The sequence below is a fragment of the Gorilla gorilla genome, chromosome 19 (genome assembly GCF_029281585.2).
Source record: "Gorilla gorilla gorilla isolate KB3781 chromosome 19, NHGRI_mGorGor1-v2.1_pri, whole genome shotgun sequence".
In the NCBI taxonomy this organism is placed as follows: Eukaryota; Metazoa; Chordata; class Mammalia; order Primates; family Hominidae; genus Gorilla; species Gorilla gorilla.
The window spans coordinates 101,683,000-101,705,210 of record NC_073243.2 but is presented as its reverse complement, the minus strand read 5'-3'; the positions used below and the strand labels follow the sequence as shown (position 1 = coordinate 101,705,210).

The 22,211-nt window shown below is 38.3% G+C and overlaps 1 protein-coding gene across 2 annotated transcripts in view; it reads left to right on the top strand.

The window, feature by feature from the left end:
• MARCHF6 (membrane associated ring-CH-type finger 6) overlaps nt 1-22,211 on the top strand; it is an 82,923-nt gene that overhangs the window by 37,459 nt on the left and 23,253 nt on the right. For both annotated transcript variants that reach the window (XR_010131807.1, XM_004059033.5), the window contains exons 7-19: nt 329-518; nt 2,882-2,943; nt 3,550-3,582; nt 6,091-6,142; nt 9,670-9,728; nt 10,945-11,025; nt 11,270-11,338; nt 11,419-11,493; nt 12,293-12,427; nt 14,451-14,570; nt 15,993-16,093; nt 19,501-19,638; nt 20,699-20,903. Coding sequence is in view for 1 of the 2 variants with exons in the window: in XM_004059033.5 (XP_004059081.1) it covers nt 329-518; nt 2,882-2,943; nt 3,550-3,582; nt 6,091-6,142; nt 9,670-9,728; nt 10,945-11,025; nt 11,270-11,338; nt 11,419-11,493; nt 12,293-12,427; nt 14,451-14,570; nt 15,993-16,093; nt 19,501-19,638; nt 20,699-20,903 (1,320 nt within the window). In the remaining variant the exon portion in view is untranslated. The remainder of the gene's footprint in view (nt 1-328; nt 519-2,881; nt 2,944-3,549; nt 3,583-6,090; nt 6,143-9,669; nt 9,729-10,944; nt 11,026-11,269; nt 11,339-11,418; nt 11,494-12,292; nt 12,428-14,450; nt 14,571-15,992; nt 16,094-19,500; nt 19,639-20,698; nt 20,904-22,211) is intronic.

The following is a 22,211-nucleotide window of genomic DNA, read 5'->3' as shown; positions in this document are numbered from 1 at the left end:
GGCATGATCACACCTAACTGCAGCCTCACAACCTCTGGGCTCAAGAGATCCTCCCCACCTGAGTAGCTGGGACTATAAGCGTAAACCACCATGCCTGGCTAACTTTTTAATTTAAGTACAGATAGGGTCTTGCTGTGCTGGCCAGGCTGGTCTTGAACTCTTGAGCTCAAGCAATCTGCCTGCCTCAGCCTCCCAAAGTGCTAGGATTACAGGCATGAGCCACTACACCTGGCCTAGTTTTTTTTTTTTTAAGCAGGAATAATGTGATTTGGAAACAGAGCAAAACAGACAAGTGGATCTAAATTTCTGGGCTTTTCTGTGATTTTAGGCTCCAGCAGGAGGAAATGGTGCAGAAAATGTTGCTGCTGATCAGCCTGCTAACCCACCAGCTGAGAACGCAGTGGTGGGGGAAAACCCTGATGCCCAGGATGACCAGGCAGAAGAGGAGGAGGAGGACAATGAGGAGGAAGATGACGCTGGTGTGGAGGATGCGGCAGATGCTAATAATGGAGCCCAGGGTAATGGCTGCTTGTGTGTCCTCACTCTTCAGCACTGCAAATCTGTTCTCAACTTGCATTGAGGAAAAGGGCTGGCGTTTGCAAATTTTAATGTTGTGAAGTTCTATTTCTAACTTATTTTTACTTTATTTTGGCAAACTGGCATTTATGGATGTACATATGCATAAATATGTTTTTTTCTATGAAACAGGGCATGTTTTGTGTTTTAAAATCCTTTTTACACAGGCCTTTTTTTTTTTTTTTTTTTTTTGGGAGACTGAGTCTCGCTCTGTCGCCCAGGCTGGAATGCAGTGGTGCTATCTCGGCTCACTGCAAGCTCCGCCTCCTGGGTTCACGCCATTCTCCGGCCTCAACCTCCCGAGTAGCTGGGACAACAGGCGCTCGCCACCACGCCCGGCTAATATTTTGTATTTTTAGTAGAGACGGGGTTTCACCGTGTTACCAGTGTGGTCTCGATCTCCTGACCTTGTGAGCCGCCCATCTCGGCCTCCAGAGTGCTGGGATTACAGGCGTGAGCCACTGCGCCCAGCCTACACAGGACTTTTTTAATAGGATAGATAGGAAGAAACTATTTTTTAAGTTGGATTAGGTACTACTTTTTTTAAATAAAGGACTTTGATACATATTTACCTCATTCATTTGCTTCTCTCTTTCCATGTCCCTTGAGTCAGTGCAATTTCTAAGATTGAAAAAGAATCTTGAAGTGTATACTGCAGACAAGATGCCATCTAAATAAATCAACGTCTCGTTTTCTAGCAGTGTAAACTCTAGAATGTAAAATAAGATCCAAGACAGGAGATGGGTAGATCACCTGAGGTCAGGAGTTTGAGACCAGCTTGGCCAACATGGTGAAACCCCATCTCTACTAAAAATACAAAAATTAGCTGGGTGTGGTGGCGCACGCCTGTAATCCCATCTACTTGGGAGGCTGAGATAGGAGAATCACTTGAACCCAGGAGGCAGAGGTTGCAGGGAGCTGAGATCATGCCACTGCACTCCAGCCTGGGTGACACAGCAAGATTCCGTCTCAAGAAAAAAAAAAAAAGATCCAAGACAGGGTCTACCAGTCAGCTGTTGGTCACTCACTTCCCCTCCTCCCTCCCACCACAGTTTTCCTGTCAAGCTTTGCACTATCTCTAGTTCTACTTGGCAGCCTGATATTTTTGTGTCTGTTTGTGTCAGGTACTCTGTTAGACACTGAGCATATAACTGTGACCAAAACATTAGGCTGCTGCATTCCTGGAGTTTCTGGTTTAGTGAAAAAGTAGGAAATACACGACATGATAAGTGTTGTGCAGGTTGCTCTGAGGATGCTGTTGGGGAGAGACCTATTTAATTAATTTACTTTTTTTTTTTGAGACAAGGTTTTGCCTTTGAGCCAAGGTCACCTGGGAGGGAGTACAGTGGCAGGAACACAGCTCACTGCAGCCTTGACCTTTTGGGCTCAAGTGATCCTCCCACCTCAGCTCCCCAAGTAGCTGGGACCACAGATGTGTGCCATCACGCCCAGCTAATTTTGTTTTTGTTTCTGTTTTCTTGGTAGAGATGGGTTCTCCCTGTTGTCCTGGCTGGTCTTGAACTCCTGGGCTCAAGTGCTCCTCCTGCCTCAGCCTCCCAAAGTGCTGAGATTATAGGCATGAGCCATTGTGCCCAGCCTAGACCTATTTTGAATAAGGTTTTCCAGGTAGCTCAGAGTACCTGGTATTTGAGCTGAGACCTCTGAAGGATGAGAAAAAGTGACTTGTGTAATGGTAACAGGGGGCCTTTGCAGGGGGAGGTCAGAGGCTCTGAGAATACAGCCTGCTGCTACCCTTGGGTCTGGCCATTATTTCTCTCTCTTGATCTAATACAGTAGCTCCTAACTATTCTTTCTCCTTCCGTTCTTGCTCCACATAGTTCATATTATTCTGCTGCCTTTAAATCTTTTAGTAGTTTTCCCATTACTAAAGAATAAAATCCAGACTCCACATTCCTCTTGTATGATCTGATTTCTGTCTTTCTGCTACCCATATCATTACTCAGAATGTCCTTAGTCCCCTGGCTTCCTTACTTTTCTCAAATCTGCCAGATTCTTTCCTGGCTTAGAGCTATTGAATTCCTCTCTTTCACATAACCTTATTTATTCCCTTTCTAGCATTTATCTCAATCTAGGATTACCTTACTTTATATGTATTATTTATTTATATGTATGTTTTTATTCTTATTTGTTCCCTGACAAGCAAATACTCAGTATGGAAATGTGGCTTAGCTTCTCAACAACAGCTTACAAAGTACTAAATTTTACTATTTTTAGTGCATTCTATTTTTTTTATTATTTATTATTTTTAGTTCAAGTAATCTTTAAATTGCAATTATATTTTCAGATGACATGAATTGGAATGCTTTAGAATGGGACCGAGCTGCTGAAGAGCTTACATGGGAAAGAGTAAGACCTTTTTCTGTCAAGTATCCTGGTGTTTTAATCCTAAAATATATTTTAAACTTTGGTGTATTTAGATGTATACACTAATGTTATCGTTACAGTTGATGAAAAGTTACTAGAATTTTCATTCCTAGTGAAAGTTAAGTGATATACTGTTTATGGTCAAAATATTGTGATGTTGGTGGCTTTTTTTGGTCTTATAAAATCTTGCTCCATTTAGGAAATGTTTTACCTGAAATTGTGGACTTTTGAAAAACAAAATAATTTAAATTTAAGTAGTATTTTCATGCTTCAGTTGACAAAATAATACAGTTTTATTATGAAGTAGTCTTAATTAGCTGTATATCTTGAGTAACAAATCCAAGATGGAATTTTTTTAGACTTTATAAATCATGTAATTTTGAATAAAAGGAGACCCAAAATATAAAACTCTCATTCAGAAACAGAATTTTTTTTATTTTCTGAAAATGATAGGAAGTATTGGAAAGTATAGGAAGTGGGTGAGGGCTGTGTTTAAAGATATTGAAAGGAAAATGAGGCTTTTCATAAATTAGAATAGAAAGTTCTGTTGCATCTTAAATTAATGCTTATCGTTTTTGTTTATTTTAGATGCTAGGACTTGATGGATCACTAGTTTTTCTGGTAAGTAAAACTAATTTTTTTTTTTTTTTTTTTGAGACGGAATCTCACTCTGTCACCCAGGCTGGACTGCAGTGGCGTGATCTTGGCTCACTGCAACCTCCGTCTCCTGGGTTCATGCCATTCTCCTGCCTCAGCTTCCCAGGTATCTGGGACTACAGGTGCCCGCCACCATGCCCGGCTAATTTTTCGTATTTTTAGTAGAGATGGGGTTTCACCATGTTAGCCAGGATGGTCTCGATCTCCTGACCTCGTGATCTGCCCGCCTCAGCCTCCCCAAGTGCTGGGATTACAGGCGTGAGCCACTGCGCCCCGCCAAAACTAATTCTTTTTAATAACAGATTTGGAGTTGTCTTAGTGATTCAGAAACTTCACATTTATAGTATGTAGTAAAGGTCAAGATGCCCTTTGGCTTTTAATTACTTTATATGTTGAAGATTGTATGTTTAGTGTGCTGAAAATATTGAAAAAGCATAAAGGTAATATTTTTAAAAAATTATTAAATATTTGATTTTTAGCAAAGAAAATAAACCCCAAAGTTAATGGTAGTTAAAAAGAACTTGGTCTTCTTTTAAAGTTTCATCTTGCAGTGTTTATTGCCTGTACTGGTGGAAGCAAAGCAGTTTTGCATATCTTCACAGTGAGACACCCCAGGCTGATGTTAGGTTTTCCTGTTTGCTGAACCCCACCTGTCTTTACCTAGGAACTTTGCCATATTAGTAAAGATTGCAAGTCTAAGGTGAGGAGCAATTCTTTAAAGAACTTGTTCTTTAAAGAAGAAATGGTGCTGTTTTCAGGTCCTGTAATATGAAGTTATTTGCCATTTGGGATTTTTAAATAGCTTAAGATGACTTTGGCTGCAGGTAGCAGAACCCCTACTGGTTGGAACATTAATTTAACAGGAAGTCCAGAGGAAGAATGGGCTTGAGGTTGCTTGATCCATAGGCCCAACAATGTCATCAGAGACCAAGATATCTCCATCTGTCTCTTTTGCTGTCCTTAGTGTTGGCCTTCTCCTCAGGCTGGCTCCAGATGTTAACCAGAAAAGGATGTTCAATTTAGCAGTGTGTAGGTTTTTAGGAACATATCTGGTATAATTCCACAGTTTAGTGGGAATGTGATATTAATGAGCTTCTAGTCATGGTTTGATCACAGTCAGTATAGAAAGCATTATTTGGCCACATACTGATTTATATTTCTTACCCCGTCAGTTCCTCATAAATGAAGGACAGAAGTCGTTGAGATAGTGGTGTTGACTCAAACTCATTTGAATTATTGGAAAAACCTTCGACAGGATGAATTCATTATTTTAGTAAAAAATATTTAGTATGTATAGTGTGCCAGCTATTGTGCTAGGCACTGGGGAATTCAGTGCCTATGAATTCAGTGCCTGTGAATGAGACAGGGTCCCTGTTCTCAAAGATGCTCTATAGTGTGGTAGAGAGAAATGAACATGTAAACAAGGAATGTTTTGGAGTCTCAGTGACAAAAAGTGTGCATAGGACACAAGAGGGGCACAAAAGAGGGTTTGATTAGGTCTTTCTTAGTGGAATGGAGTTTGTTAGCAGCAGATTTTCAGCGAAGATAACTTAGAGATTGTAGTATAAAATATGTTGGGGATAGGGAAAATTTAGGAGCCCTTAAGGCAGAGAGGTTGAAAAAATTGAGCCAACATGGTGAGGAGAAATGTAGTAGTCATTTACAAACTAATTACCCTTCTTTCTGGTTGGATTTGTGGAAGATTAGGGGACCTGAACAGATAAATCCTTTTTTTAGACAAAAGATCTTTGGAAGGATCATTTAACTTGATGGTTGGGGAAGGTTGTGGGCATGAATGAATGGACTTGGGCAGTCTGGTCAGTGTCAGCATGGGGCATAGCTAAGGTGTGTGTAACATGGCTGAAGGAATAGGCAGATAGCTGTCACCTTAGAGGTGACAGTATGTAACTGTGGGAGGTGACCAGATGGTCAGGTGAGACAGGACAAAGAAAGTCAGGGCACCATAGGGAGTGGAGGGACCAGAGGAGATCAAGCTAGAGTTTTCCAAAGGAGTGGTAGCCAGGCAATAGTGACCTTGTAGGTGTCAAGAAGGCAGATTGGACATTGAAAGAAACACTGCAGTTGACATTAACATGATGTTTACAATTAATTTGGCTTTCAAATTTTTCTCCATTTGAAATTTTTCAGTGTCATTTGATTTAAATGAAATCTGGTAGTTATGAAAATCTATGTAATTTGTGGTAGATTATTTCTAAAAAGGAAGTGTTTATAAATGAATTTGTTTTTTGCACATGTAACATTTTTGAGTTTTATTAGGCTTAGTTGTATGAGCTATCTAATGAAAAATGAAAGTTACATATTATGTCTAGATTGAAATCCCAAAACAATAGAGGGAAAATTTCAATCTTAGCTGTTTTTACTATTTGGCTCTAGCTAAATAAGTGGAATAGTCCAATTAAACATATGTTAAGTATGAATTGAATATGCTTTATTGATGCTTTTTTCCTTTAGGAACATGTCTTCTGGGTGGTATCTTTAAATACACTGTTCATTCTTGTTTTTGGTAAGTTGTGTTTGTGCTTTTTTTTTATAGTATTATGGTAGGAATTTAGTTTTGCAGGAGCCTTGTTATAGGTTTATTATTATTTTTTAACATAGAAATAAATACTAAGCAGTATATGAAAATAGTTTCAGATACAAACCCTGTATAGATAGGCCCCAGACAGACAGATACTTTCCTAAGCAGCAGTGACTGCAGTTACCTACCTGTCTCTCCCTCTGTTGGGCATTTCTGGGTTTTTTTTTGTAGAAGCTGGTTTTAGACCGACTTGAAAATATACAGTTTCCCATTTCTGGAATTAGTTTTATGCTGATTGTGTGTGCTCTTCCCTGTGGTGGAATATCTTGTTTTCATCGGTCAAAATCCTGACCATTGCCTTCTAGAGATCTTGACTTGGGAGCTGTTACCAGAGCTGAGTGTAGGCTTGTGGGAAGACAGTAAGCCTTCCCCAAATGTGAGCGCCCCTTAGAACCAGATTCCAGCACATACAAAAATCACTTCCAAGCACTTCTGCGAGGGCAGCTGTGAGGATTCTTTGACAGCACACAATGGTCCCTTCCATTGGGAGTAATTAGAGAAAGAAAGGCAAGGTTGAGGAGACACTGTTGACAGAGGTTTTTCTCCTTTCCAGAAGAGGTAAGGAAAACTAAGTTGAGTAAACCAAGGCCTTAGAATTCAGTTTCTGTATCTCTTAGGGGTGAGGACGTAGAGTCTGATAGAATGGGGTTATTTTTAGGTGTCCTGTGATTTGTGTCTCAGAGACTTCAGGCAACATATCCCTATATAGGGATAATCTATGAGAAATTCCTTCCTTAGTACATGGGATTTACCCCTCAGCTCTGCTGAAGAGGATGAGTAGAGATTTCCCAAGGCTTCTTCCACCAAATTCCAAGTTATTTGCTCTGTTGGGGACTACATTGTGACGTGTCAAGCAGACGTCTTTAATAAGAAGCCATGTGGTGTAAGGGGCTTTGAATATTTGGACTGAGGATGAGACCAAAAATTGGTTTCTGTGTATTATCTGTAAAAGAGGAAGATAAATTTACTTGTATTTTGTTAACAAAGTATTTCGGATACTTCCATTGATTTCTTAATTTTTAGTAGATACTCACAAAGGTGCAGATTTATTAGGATTTTTTGTTCCCTTTACATGTGGGGGTGTCTGTATGTTATCCTGCATTTATTTTTCATTATGTAAAATAATTCATATATAGACTGTGAAACTGTTATGATCTTGACTGCATTTTTTTTTTTGAGAGAAAAAATGATCCATAGATTTAAGTCTTTACTCTTGCAGAAAGGCTTAATGCTAAATTAATGTTTGGAGAAGCAGGTCACATTTAAAACATGAATTATACAAATAAGAACTCTGATTTATAGAAATCAAATCTATGTAAAGCTTTTTCTAATCCAACCTCCTGAGCTTATATTGCGAAAAGAATTTTCTTAGTAAACTTATGTTTTATTATATAGTTAGAATCTTTTGAAATGAAACAAGTTTTCTTCCATTAGGAACATACTTTTTCTTTTAATCATTGGGATTAAACACCCTCCTGTTTTTTTCTTGCATGGGTTGCTCTGTTGGAAGTTTTCTACAGGCAGTTTTTTGTCTCTTGTAGTCATATGCTTTGCAGAAATATAATTTGACAAACCTGTGGTCTTCCACTAGAAGGCGACAATCCTGAGAAATTGTCCTTAATTTCAGGATGCCTTTCCATTAGTTTGTGTGTAATGGGATGGAAATTGATTGTTGCAACTGGTATTTAAGGTTAATAATTATTTAATACATCTGCTAATAGAGTTAAAACTTGCCCCTCCTAGGGGCCTAGTTGAGTCGTCTTCAGACTGGGATATGAGAGCAAAATAGGCAAAATTCAACATACAGTTTTTTTCCTTACATTTTAAAATTTCTTCTGCTTTATATTACACACAATATGTTAGTAAACTAATATGTATATATAATTTATAAATAAATTTAAATATATTGGAAATACATGTTCAAAAAGATTCCTACCCATGAAATAGTCAGAAAGGGTTAGAGGCCAGATCCCTAGTAGGTTCACTCTGACTTCTGTCTTCATGATTTAGTTTCCCACTCCCCTGGTAATCTACTGTGCTGTCGATTTATTTCTACCATAAAGAAAAGATAACTATATTTTATTATTAGGAATGAAGTAAAATTTAGCCAGAAAGACTTTAGGAAAAAGAAGACTATAAAAATTCTTGCTATAAAGATTTTAAAAAGACTTTCATACTTAGCTATAATGCCATTATCTCACCTTACAAAATTACTAGAATTTAGTATTTCCTAATAATCCATCATATTCAAACTCTCTGGGTTGTCCCTTACATACCATTTTGCAGTTGGTTTCTTTGAATGAAGACCCAAATAAGGTCCACATATTACTTTTAGTTGTTAAGTTATAATTAGTCTTTTAATCTAGAGTACTCTTCTCTTTGCTTCCCCCAACTCACCCTATTTGGCCATTGATTTGTTGCTGGGATTAGGTTAACTGTTCTTGCAGCATGTCATGTTTTACATCCGTCCATCTGCTTCCTGGATGTCCTCTGCCTTTATCCTTTGTCTCCCATATTTCTCTTAAACTGGAAGTCAGATCTAAGGGCCTTATTAGATTCGGGTTGAATACATCTGGGACAAATCCATCACTGGTCACACTGTGCCTATTAATAGTATATGTGAGGAGCTGAGATACATGATGTTGGATTATCCACTTTTATCACTGGATTCAGCTGATATCAACCTGGGCCTCTAATCTTAGGTTTTGTTTTTCCCTTTACCATTATAAAATAATCTGTTGGGAGTGATATTTTAGTGTCTTACAGTGTTCCATCAACCTTCCACTTAATGATTTTTATTAGCTCTTGATGATCCTTGCCAGAATCATTTCCTGTATTAGGAGTGGCAAAATGGTGATTTTTAAACAGTCGTTTTTTATATTTATTGGCTGACTTTTCTGAAAGAAGAAGAAATTCTTATCAATTTGGGACTATTCAGTCAACCCAAACCTGTCTGTCCGGGGCAAGTAGGACAGATGCTCATATTTTTCCCATTAATTTTGGTTTTCAGAATAAGGAATTGGTGCATTAACTATTCCCATGGGTGTGCTAACTGCTTCCAAAACATCAAAGTGTTTTCTTTGATATTGCTTTTTCTCTTTTCGTGATTATTATTTTGGACTTTTCCTTTTTTGAGCATCATAAACCCATGGATTTGTGTATGTTCAGTGTTTTTCCATCAGTTTTGGTCATTATTCTTTTTGATGCTCATATTATCCTCTCTTTGGCCTGTTTTCACAATGGTTTCTGTGTTGATTTGGCATGGCCCTATTAGACCTTAATAGCTTTGTTGTTCTCTAGTTACAGAGAATGTCCTAGGCAGTGTATTTTTAGCCTAGTTCTGGAATCTTTCATTTCTCCAAGAAGCCCTAGTTCCTTTTAGTGGGGAATTGTAGTAGGAGTGTTCATTGTTTTGATGTTGAAGTTTTCATGGAATTTTTCCCCCCTTTTAGCATTTTGCCCTTACCATATTGGTCATTTCTCCCTTGTTGGTTTGGGATTTGAAGAACACGTGAGTATAATACTTTTACAAAGTTACTTCCATTCATTACTCCCAAATGTGATTATTAATCAAATAGTATTCTAAAGAGTTACATCATTTCTTCATTGGCATTATGCAAGGGAATAGTTAGGCAATACCGTCTCATTCTTTTTTAAAAAAATAACAGTGGCTCAAGAGATAGTGGTCATGTTGCCAACTAATGAAAATGTGCTCTGAAATCCATTCAGCTGGGTGGGCCTGAGGCATACCGTGGGAAAGTTTCCCACAGGCTGATTTTCTGCCCATCTCAAGAACTTGTATGTTCTCTTCTTTCCCTTTCCCCAGGTGCCCCCTGCTGAATTTAGAAAAGTAACAATATATCAATCAATTAAAAAAGGGTAGAATATTTTGGAATGACGGGTTGTAGTGTTTTCTAGAGTGCTTTAGTTTTGACATTTTATCAGTATTTTCCAGAGGTAAATAAATTTTGGAAGGATTATTACTTCTCTGTTGGGGCCCTAAGAACAATTTAGTCTTTTATGGAAAAGCTGACTATCTGGGATCATATGCTCAGTTTGTATATTTGAGATCTGAGAGATCACATTCTGAAGTCTTCTCATATTTAGTACACCTCTGATTCTCACTAGTTGAATGCAAGAACTTGAAAGGTTCAGGTAAGTGTTTTGAAAAATTTTGACTTTCCAAACTTTTGCCACTTGCTATCTGAAACTCAGGAATCAAAAAATACCGACAGGCACTGTTACTTTCAGAATTCTTTCTGTAAGTTGAGAATGGGACAGATTTGCAGAGCAAGGGAAACTTGAACAGTTACTTCTAGTGGTAGGAAATGAGGTGGCTAGGATATTACCCAGCTGGTGGGTGACTTGGGCAGTGTGTTCCTGCTTTCAGTGGTTAGCCTTTAGCAAATCTACTTTAGAGTGAGAGTAGAGGGCAGGCTGTTGTATTACAGTGCTCTTGTTTTTGTAAAATTTAATTCACTCTACTGTTATTTTGTCTCCTTGGGTAAAGTGTTATTTAATTTTTCTTCATTTTTTAGTAATATATAACAGTCAGTGAGAGAATTTGGTTTTCAGAGATGTCATCCAAAGGAGATTTTACAGTTGTTTCCTAGTTATAAATTGTCTCGACAGTTCTCTTTTAGTCATTTAGATTGTTTAATATGGGAAAACCGGGGTGTAGGACATGTTGTAAAATTAAATTTTATTTACTTTTTTCTTATTTCCAGGTCCAAGCATCTCATTTTGAAGGCCTAATCACAACCATAGTTGGGTATATACTTTTAGCAATAACACTGATAATTTGTCATGTATCCTTTAATGAACCAACTTGGGTGTACACTAATATTACTCATACCAAAGAACTCTTCATTAATGGCGAAACTTGTCTATCCTTGTCCTCTTAGTAAAAATTGTAGGTATTTGCAGTAAGGGTCAGTGTGGACAAAATGTGAAATAAATTAATTCTGTCAAAAAATACTAAATGTTGGCTAAGTAGTTACCTGTTTCATTGTACCTTTAAATACTCAGTTTTTCCTTGACCTGATGCTGTAGGGCTTGGCAACTCTTGTGAAATTTCATAGATCTCGTCGCTTACTGGGAGTCTGCTATATTGTTGTTAAGGTAATTCCTGTTATAACTTAAAATTGGAAATGATTTCTCCTACATTTGGGTGATACTGATGACCTTTATTTTCACTTAAGGTCTCTTTGTTAGTGGTGGTAGAAATTGGAGTATTCCCTCTCATTTGTGGTTGGTGGCTGGATATCTGTTCCTTGGTAAGTTGAGTATTCATTATTGTATAATAGCATAATTTCAGGGCTTCAAAAGAGGAAGTCTTCGGCATGTATTCTTTTTAAAGGAAAGTAAATATTTGATAATTTGCTTATTCTTTTGGCATGTGTATCAGTATAGGATCTTAATGTTAATTTTTCTTGAGTACCTGAGTTTTTGAGGCTTTGTGCAAATTTTTGATGTCAGGATAGTTTGGATGGAATCTTTCTAATAGTGGAGAATTTTATTGCCCATTTTGCTGTCGTAAATTTGTGTAGATAATGCCAAGACATTATATACATAGAGAATAATTTGATAAGGAAACTGTCTTTGTAGTAATAAATTTAACCCTAATCATTTGATTTAACTAATATGCTCAGTCTTGATTATACTCTTTAATTGCTGTTAGTGATAATCAGTTTTTGATTGTTTCAAAAATATTTTATGTGTAGAAAAGCTGCCTTTGGTTCTGCGATAACATTTACCCTCCCATACCTTACTTTTAAAACTTCTCAAGAATGCAGACCTATAACCAAGAAAATGTTTTACATTCATCAAAAATAGTTCTTTAATAGAATCAGTATTAATAAAGCTTTTACTAATTGGTTTATCATTCTTTATATTTGAAGCAGTAGCCAATCTTGTATATAGTTCTATGACACCGTGGAATGACATTAAGTGAACTGCAGTTCTAGGAATTGTTCCTTGCATGCATATTGATTATTTATTTCCTAGAAGATGAAAATGTTAACTTGGCAAATGTAGGGGGCACAGATCTCTCTTACCTGTCCTCTTTTGTCTCAGGAAATGTTTGATGCTACTCTGAAAGATCGAGAACTGAGCTTTCAGTCGGCTCCAGGTACTACCATGTTTTTGCATTGGCTAGTGGGAATGGTATATGTCTTCTACTTTGCCTCCTTCATTCTACTACTGAGAGAGGTAAGTCCACAGGGAAATGCCGATGCTGTACATTTATAAAAAGGACTTTTGCTTTCACCACCAGTCATGTCTCAAAGGCTATGATGATTTCCTACCTAAATCATATTCTCTACTATTTTATTCTAAGAGGGAATAACTTATAGGGGACTTTGACTTAATTACTTTAAACTGTTTCAGTTGTTGTCTCCATAATTGGCAAGTTTTAATATTTCTGTCTGAGTTTGAAAGACGATTCAACTGAGGAAACAGATAAGAGTACTCATTTTGTCACACTTCGTATATACTTTAGCCATCCTCTAATACAGACTCTTGGAATTTTGTATGATGTGAGTGTGTCTCAGACTTCAAGGAACTGTACTGCTGGAAATAACCAAAAGGATATGGTTTTGCAGGATCAGACATGTAAAATCATTTTGATTTAGGCGCCTTAAGTGTAGAATTACAATGAGGTTCCTTTATGATTCCAGTTCACTGGCCTGATGGATCACCTTTATTTATTTATTTATTTATTTATTTATTTACTTACTTACTTACTTACTTACTTACTTACTTACTTACTTTTTGGTACTGAGTCTTGCTCTGTTGCCCAGGCTGGAATGTAGTGCCATGATCTTGGAACCTCCACCTCCCAAGTTCAAGCAGTTCTCCTGCTTGAACCTCCCAAGTAGCTGGGACTGCAGGCGCCCACCACCATGCCCGGCTAATTTTTGTATTTTTAGTAGAGACAGGGTTTCACCATGTTGGCCAGGCTGTTCTTGAACTCCTGACCTCAAATGATCCACCCACCTTGGCCTCCCAAAGTGCTGGGATTACAGGTGTGAGCCACTGTGCCTGGCCTGATACCTTTATTAGTTCTATTTTTCTAATCTGGTTCTTAGTGATTTGAAGATGATGAAAGCAGTTGAGTATTTGATTAGTGTACATCTCAAGCTCAGTCATTCCCCAAATACTGGTCACTGTGTGCCGGACACTATACTGCATTCTGGGGTATCAGTGAGAAACAAAGGCACAATTCCTGTTCTCCTCGATTTTATAGCCTGAAAATGAATACAGCATTGAAAATGTCGGCTTACACGGAGACGGGTGATGGAGATGTGCAGGGTGTGGAGGACCAGGTTGACAATTCCAGTGGGAAGGGAACACAGAAGCACAAAGGCTGAATGCTGCTCTTGGTGTACTTTGTTCTTTGAAAGATTTGAGGAAGAGGAGGAGGGGTCAGGGACCAAAGCATTCTCTTGAATCATACAGTATAATTTCAGTAAATTCTCTTGGTAACTAAAGCTTTCATTCTTTCTTTGAAACAAATGATTGAGAACTAAAGCAAGTACAGAAATGTGTTTCTTAAAAATGTAATTATATGTGAACTCCAGATTACTTCATTAAGTGAATAAAATGCTTTGTAATGATTTCTTTCATTTTATCAGTGTGGTGGTTTTTGTTGATATAAAATTTTAATATGTGGAACCTAGGCAGAACCTTAGAAATCACACACTGTAACCCCTTGTTTAGGAGATGGAGAATAGAAGTTTGGGCAGATTAGATGCGTTACAGAGGGTAACTCAGTGAGTTTGGACCACATAGAACTAGTACCCAGACTCCTCCTTTACCCCATCACCTGCAGCCTCTTGGGTGATGATTTTCATTTACAGGGGGAAGGCAAATCAGACCGTCTATTTAGGACATTTATAAATTGCAACATAACCCTTTTACGATAGTAATGGTTGTATTTATTTTTCATCTCAGAGGTCTAGATTTCTTGACACATTGGACCCAATGAATGTTTTTTTTTTTTCCCCCGCCCCTAGTGAATGATGATGTCAAAGGACGTCATCAGACACAGGGTAGTTTTCATAAAGATTCTGGTTTAGGAACTTACTTTCCTAAGAATACCATGTACATTTTCTGGGGCCCGCTTTAGATGCCAGAATAATTCTAAGTGCTTATTTTTCTGTTAATGTTTTAGCTCATATATAGAATTTGAAGACATTGGTGAATATTCATAGTATTTAAAATATATTTGCAGGTACTTCGACCTGGTGTCCTGTGGTTTCTAAGGAATTTGAATGATCCAGATTTCAATCCAGTACAGGAAATGATCCATTTGCCAATATATAGGCATCTCCGAAGATTTATTTTGTCAGTGGTAAGAAGATGTTTCCATTGTTTTTTTTTTGAATTAATTTTGCTAACCTATAGTTTTGTTTAGGTTTTTTTTTTTCCAGTTCTCAAGCGGCTGATAGAATATATTGAATAATATATTTATCTAAGCCTGTGGTATTCAGTTGTCAAGTAGCTGTGTTATTGGTTACTTTGTTAAAATAAATATGTAAAAAGATATTTACTAAAAGGAAGATACTTCCTTGTTCCATAGTATATAATTCAGGGGTCCCTAGCCCCCATGTTTTGGCTGGGTACTGGTGCATGTCCCATTAGGAATGGCCGCACAGCAGGAGATGGGCAGTGGGCAAGCAAGCATTACCACCTGAGCTCCACCTCCTGTCAGATCAGCCTTGGCGTTAGATTCTCATGGGAGCGGGAACCCTATTGGGAACTGCGAGTACGAGGGATCCAGATTGTGTGCTCATTATGAGAATCTAATGCCTGATGATCTGAAGCAGAACAGTTTCATCCTGAAATCCCATTGAAAATTGTTTTCCATGAAACTGGTCCCTGATGCCAAAATGGTTGGGGACCACTGGTATGATTGATTGCTAAATTACGGTTGTCTGAATTACGTTTAATTTGCATTGAAGCAATGGAGACTTACTACTGGCTTGTAAATTAAACTCTTAACAGAAGCATGTCAAAGTTTCCCCACCCAGAAGAAGAAATTACATAGTTAAATCTAATTTCTTTCTTTTTTTTTTTTTGAGATGGAGTTTTGGTCTGTCACCCATGTTAGAGTGTGGTGGTACGATCTTGGCTCACTGCAACCTTCACCTCCCTGTTTCAAGCAATTCTCGTGCCTCAGCCTCCCAAGTAGCTGGGATTACAGGCGCCCATCACCACGCTCAGCTAATTTTTGTATTTTTAGTAGATGTGGGGTTTCACTATGTTGGCCAGGTTGGTCTCGAACTCCTGACCTAGTGATTCGCCCACCTCGGCCTCCCAAAGTGCTGGGATTACCTCGCCCAGCCGTAAATCTAAGTTTTTCTAAAATAAAATTCTTAAAGTAACGTTATGTCCTTTGAAAGCTTTTGTAGCCATTAACATGGGGTCAAGTCTTAGCTGGTTACAAGTGATTTATTAAGTTGCAGGCATTTCTGCTTCCTCATTTTAAGTTTCCAGCTCATTCCTTAGGTAGCAAGTGGTGATTATCCTTTGTGGCTTCCGTTTTAGCATTTGTGTCCTAGATGGGAGGTCCTTACAGGAAGAGGGGCAGGCATCTTAGGAAAACATTTTTATACAAAATGACTCAAAGATAATGTGTAGAGTGGGAACCGCTTGGGCTTTGAGTAGACACAGGCCTGGACTGCATATTGCTTGAGTGTGCTCAGAAGTCTGCCTGTCTTGCACAGGAGTGATTGACTCTTATAGTGGTGTCATACCCTGTTTCCTTCTGCAGATTGTCTTTGGCTCCATTGTCCTCCTGATGCTTTGGCTTCCTATACGTATAATTAAGAGTGTGCTGCCTAATTTTCTTCCATACAATGTCATGCTCTACAGGTAAGTTTTAAAAATTTAGAATAGCTTTACTAATTTATCTCTGTTAGGGATTTGATGTCCAGATTACATTAAACATTTAAAACATTTCTTATAGATACTGGAAATCATCTTACAATTAAATTTTGCCTTATTCTACCTTTATTTTTATTATTTTTTAAATTAAATTTAATGTTTAAAAAATTTTCTGGACCTTTTCCACTTTGCATAAATTTTGCCTTATTTTAGATCAGATAAACATTAGTACTTACATTTTCTAAAGGAAGATGTTTATTTTTTCTGTGCATAAAGTATGCATTTGCACACCATTGAAATGTTTTACCATACCTAATGAGAGTGTATTAGCATCATCTTTATTTTGAAAAGCACATTATAAAGAATAAAGCCAGAGTTGCACATTTAATTATTAAAAATAGGGTACAAGGCTTGTAGATGGAAAATCTTTTTTGCTTTAAAAACTTAAGTGGGCTAAGGCCAGGCGTGGTGGCTCACGCCTGTAATCCCAGCACTTTGGGAAGCAGAGGCAGGCGGATCACCTGAGATTGGGAGTTTGAGACCAGCGTGACCAACATGGAGAAACCCTGTCTCTACTAAAAATACAAAAAAATTAGCCATGCGTGGTGGCGCATGCCTGTAATCCCAACTACTCGGGAGGCTGAGGCAGGAGAATCGCTTGAACCCAGGAGGCAGAGGTTGCGGTGAGCCGAGATCATGCCATTGCACTCCCACTTGGGCAACAAGAGTGAAACTGCATCCCCGCCCCCCCAAAAAAAAAGCCATCCGGAAACCTACCACTACCAGTAATCTCTACCACTCATCCTATATGCTCTTTAGGGATTTGTATTATCCCCACAGTCATTATCCCAATTGCAGGCAAATTGTATTATTTCCTCAAGTTTACTTCTAATGAGTCTTTAAAGTATTGTCGATTCTAATTTCTTAAAATCTCTTACTAATCTAACTCGATTTGCCACTTACTTAATTTAGGCCTTCCTCTTGCTCTCCATTCATCCGCAACACCTCTGCTTCTAGATTTTCTAGAACTTTGATTATTTTACCCCTGTGTTTAAAAGTTGTCAGCACTTCCTCTGTAATCTATGTGATATCTACACCATTTAGAATGAGATGCAAGACTTGGCATAATCTCATGTTGCTTTTTCAGTGTCTTGTCTGAGCATTGACTGACTTCAGTTCTTTTAATTGTGCTACACTGCCATTGAGGCTCCCCTGATTACTTAGCTGTTTGTCTTTTTCTCTCTGTTTGCAATGACTTGCTTGTCCACGTTTGAGTGGCAAGCATTTGATATTCTTTTTAAAATCCAGATTAAGGTTTTTAAATTTTATTTTATTTTTTATGAGAAAGAGTCTCACTCTGTCACCCAGGCTGTAGTGCAGTGGTGTGATCATGGCTCACTGCAGCCTCAACCTCCTGGGCTCAAGTGATCTTCCCACTTCAGCGTCCCGGGTAGCTGAGACTACAGGTGCAAGCCACCACACCTGCCTAATTTTTGTATTTTTTGGGGAGACCGGGTTTTACCATGTTGCCTGTGCTGGTCTTGAATTCCTGAGCTCGAACCATCTGCCTGCCTCAGCCTCCCAAAATGTTAGGATTACAGGCATGAGCCACTGTGCCTGGCCATCATTCCATCCTTTAAAATTGTATTCATCGTTGTATTTCTTTTTATATCATGTTACATTACTTTACAAATATGTATTGTTTTATCCCAGATGGCAGAAATCATGTCTTATTTAGGTCTTTTTCTCTCTGTCTCTCTTTTTTTAATTTAAAAAAATATTTTGTGGAGACAGGGTCTGACTATATTGCCCAGGCTGGTCTTGAATTCCTGGCCTCAAGCAATCCTTCCACTTTGGTCGCCCAAAGTGCTGGGATTATAGGTGTGAGCCACTGCACCCAGCCTCTTATTTGGATCTTAATGCTTTGCATAGGAACATGATTGTTCAAAAATAAAAGGTTTACTGTACACATAGTAAAATCTCAAATTTGTATTTTATTAAATTAGAATTGGAAAATACTTATATCCTGATTATTTAAAGTGGCAGAAAAAATGCCAGTAAGTAGTTTAAAATGCAGCATCAGTTTAAGACTTCTAAAAGTTTTACTCTTTTGTGATAAAACTTTATTTTTCTATACTTAGGGTTTTTGTAGATTTGGAGGATTTCTTACCTTTTAGTTCATGTATAGTATGTATATGATTCCAGTCATAGTGAGAACCAGGAAACACACACAGGTCCAGCTTTATATGTTGTTGGGATAAACCCACTGTGGTGATCAGTTATACCTAGAAGGTTAGCAGAGTTTTTGTGCTATAGCAGTATTTAGTTCATCCATTAAACAAAATCGAGAGTCCATTATATGTCGGGTACTTTTCAGTGTGCTAGGGACATAACAGTGAAAAAAACAGAATCAAGAAAAAATCCTGCTCCAGTAGAGCTTACATTTTAATGGTGGAGATAGACATTAAAATAGATGAAATATACAGTGGTGCCAGTGGTCGTAAGTGCTACGGGGGAAAATTCAAGTTGGGAAAGGGGATAGAAAGTGGGCAGGATGGGGTTACAGTTTAGGAATAGTGACTGGTAAAGACCTGAGGGGGTGACAGTTGAGGAAATCCCTGAAGGAGTTGAGAGAGTGAGCTACGTGGATCCCTGAAGGCAGAATATTCTTGCAGAAAGTAGGTGCAGTGGCACCCAGGTCTGTTTGAGGATCTGCAGGGAGGCAAGTTTGTCTGCAGTAGGAGGAGGAGGGCAAAGAATTGGCACTGAAGTCAGAAAGGTCACGGAGAGCCACCTCCTAGAGAGTCTTACATGACATAAGCACTTTGGCTTTTGCTTGAGTGAATTGAGGAGCTCTTGGAAAGCTTTGAGCCAAAGGAGTGATCTAACTTAGGTTTAAAGAGGATCATTCTGACTGCTGTGATGAGAGGAAACTGGGTTGGAGTGGCTAGGTCAGAAACAGGAAGCCAGCTGGGAGGATAATGCAATGATCCTGGTGAGAGGTGAGGGTAGCAGAGATGAAGGGGAGGTAGCAGTGGAGGCCTTGAGAAATTTTTAGGATATTGTTAAGGTACAGTCAAAAGGATTCTCTAGCTGTTTGGATGTGAGGTGTCAAAGGAAGGAGTGACCTTTTGTGTAACATGCTACTAATATAGCAAATGAGGAGAGAACCAAGACCTACCCATCAGTTTAGCAAAATGAAAGTCTTTGGTGACCCTTATCAGAAACAATTTGGTGGAGTTTGTGGGGAGAGCCTCACTGAGTTGGAGAGAGAATGAAAGGAGAGGTAATAAAGACAGTAAGTTTATTAGATTCTTAAGAAGTTTTGTTGTAATCCCATTAAATAGTAGTCATATGCAAAATACAATTCACATTATAAATCCTGCCTCTTTCAGTGATGCTCCAGTGAGTGAACTGTCCCTCGAGCTGCTTCTGCTTCAGGTTGTCTTGCCAGCATTACTCGAACAGGGACACACGAGGCAGTGGCTGAAGGGGCTGGTGCGAGCGTGGACTGTGACCGCCGGATACTTGCTGTGAGTATGGGCAGCTGACTCCTTGGACATGCATGTCATTTGTGACTATGGAATAACCTTTCTGGAAAAAGTATGTTCCATGGCCCACTCAAGAAAAATTAGTTTTAATAAGAGACAATTTAGTAATATTTGCAATTGCATATAATACTTCTAAATGAAATTTTTTTTCTCATTGTCCATCCTTTCATGGAGAATATATGCATATTTTTGCCCTCTTATAGAAGTTTGCTGCTGGTCCAGCTTTCATGGAGTAAATGTCTTTTTTTTTTAGTGCATTAAAAACAAACCAGTTTACCTTTATTTAGACCAACTAACTTACCTTTATTTAGTGCTCATAACCTGGGAAATGGGTTCTTCTCAAATTTGATTTCTCAGTCTTTTAGTGAACATGTTGCATTTTTTTTTCCCAAGCTTTATATACTCTATATTTATTTAAAAGTTGAATCTTTAAAAGTTTTTCAGTTTGGCATCTTGTAGGTATCTTAAAGGTGAAGTACAGATTTGGTTATATTTGCTTTAACATCTGTCCTCCTCTAACTGCTTCCTCCCCCAGTCTCATTTCTGACCTAACTGATTTATAGCTTGGAGGTTTTACAAATTTATAGCTTGTAGCTACATGTTGCAGTAGTCATCTGTAGAGAAGATAAGAAGTTTTTCTTTTCCTCCTGTAGATCCTTAACAATATTGTACCTTGTAAGTATGTACTTACACCTTGTGCTTGTAAGTACTTACATCTTGTACTTACAAGTGTACTTGTAAGTATCTTGTACATTGTACTTTTTTCTTTCAGTTACTGATTTCTTCTCAGATACTGGCTGAAGAAAACGTAAAATAGGTTGAATTTATGGGATATCCTACAAGTTCATTAACATTAAATTTAGAAAGGTTTAATTTAAAGCAGGTAGGAACATTTAGACCAAAATGAGGTAATAATGTGGTGCACAAATTCTGTATTATACATTTTCTACCCTTAGTAGTAAATATGAAGAAAATGAGTGTCATGTCTGCCATTTTATTGTGACCTGAAGTGAGACTTGTTACTGATGTAATTTTTGCACAGGGATCTTCATTCTTATTTATTGGGAGACCAGGAAGAAAATGAAAGCAGTGCAAATCAACAAGTTAACAATAATCAGCATGCTCGAAATAACAACGCTATTCCTGTGGTGGGAGAAGGCCTTCATGCTGCCCACCAAGCCATACTCCAGCAGGGAGGGCCTGTTGGCTTTCAGCCTTACCGCCGACCTTTAAATTTTCCACTCAGGGTAGGTGCTGTACAGACTTAATCACATATAGAGGTTTTTTTGTTTTTTTTGTTCTTCAAATTGCTGTTGAGAATTGGTGCTATTAGTATGCAGTTCTCTGTGTAGACATGTTCCACATTTTATTACCCTCATTATGTAATGTAAATGATTAGGTAAGTTTATCAAATTTTAGAGATAAGTCAAAGAGTTGGGATTCCCTGGGCTCTTGCTCCCTATTTAAGAGGAGAAGACTCTAGAGTAATTAAGAAACTAACATTATTGATACACTTCAACAATGTGTCAGGAACTAGAATGGGCATTTGGATGTTTTCTCATTTAATCTCCTCTCAAATACTGCAAAGTGTAGGCGATAATTTCATGTTTATAGCTAAGGAAACTGAAGGCAATATTGGTTAAGAATGTGCCTATTACATGTTCGTTAGCAAGTGATCAATCTTTGTGCACCTCAGAATTTTGTCAGAAATGTAAGCTGATGACTGCTATATGATTACAGTGAAGTCATCATTTATATCAAGTCTGTTATTTTAAAATGCCCTTTAATAATGACGTGGGCTTGTGAGTCTGATCATTTTAAAACTTGGGCAGGTTATTTAACCTCTCAGCCTCACATTTCTTTTTTTGTAAAAATAGTCATTATTATACCTTTGTAGATTACTGTGGGTCACATGTGTTCAGTCATTCAGCAAACTCATTCAGTCTTAAGTTCACTCATTCAGTCTTAAGTGTCTATGATTGATATTTTCAGTGTCTGTGAGGATATACAGAGCATACGTGGTCTTTGCTCAGAAAGAGCTTACAGTCTACTCAGATGAGAAAGACAGTGGCAGATTTGAGCTCTCATGCTGGTGTTTACAGTGGGTGCTGTGACTCCTTCAATCAAGAACCACTTGTTCTTAATATGGGCCCAAAGGAATCTTCCTAGAATAGGTGGTGCCTGAACTGTCTTAAACATTGAGAGACCTGTCAGAGAGTGAAAAAAAGGAAGTGGGAAGGGCATTCCAGGAATATGTCAGGACTAGGGCACATTAGGCATGGTGGGCTTAGAATTGCAGATAAGCGAGTTGTGTTGTTTTGTTTTTGAGACAGGGTCTTGCTCTGTTGCCCAGGCTGGGTTGCAGTGTGCAATCATGGCTCACTGTAGCCTTAACCTCCTGGGTTCAAGCGATCCTCCTACCTACTCAGCCGTCCGATTAGCTGGGACCACAGGTGCATGCCACTACACCTGGCTAATTTTTATATTTTTTGTTGAAATGGAGTTTTGCTATGTAGCCCAGGCTGTTCTCAAACTCCTAGTTCAAGCAGTCTGCC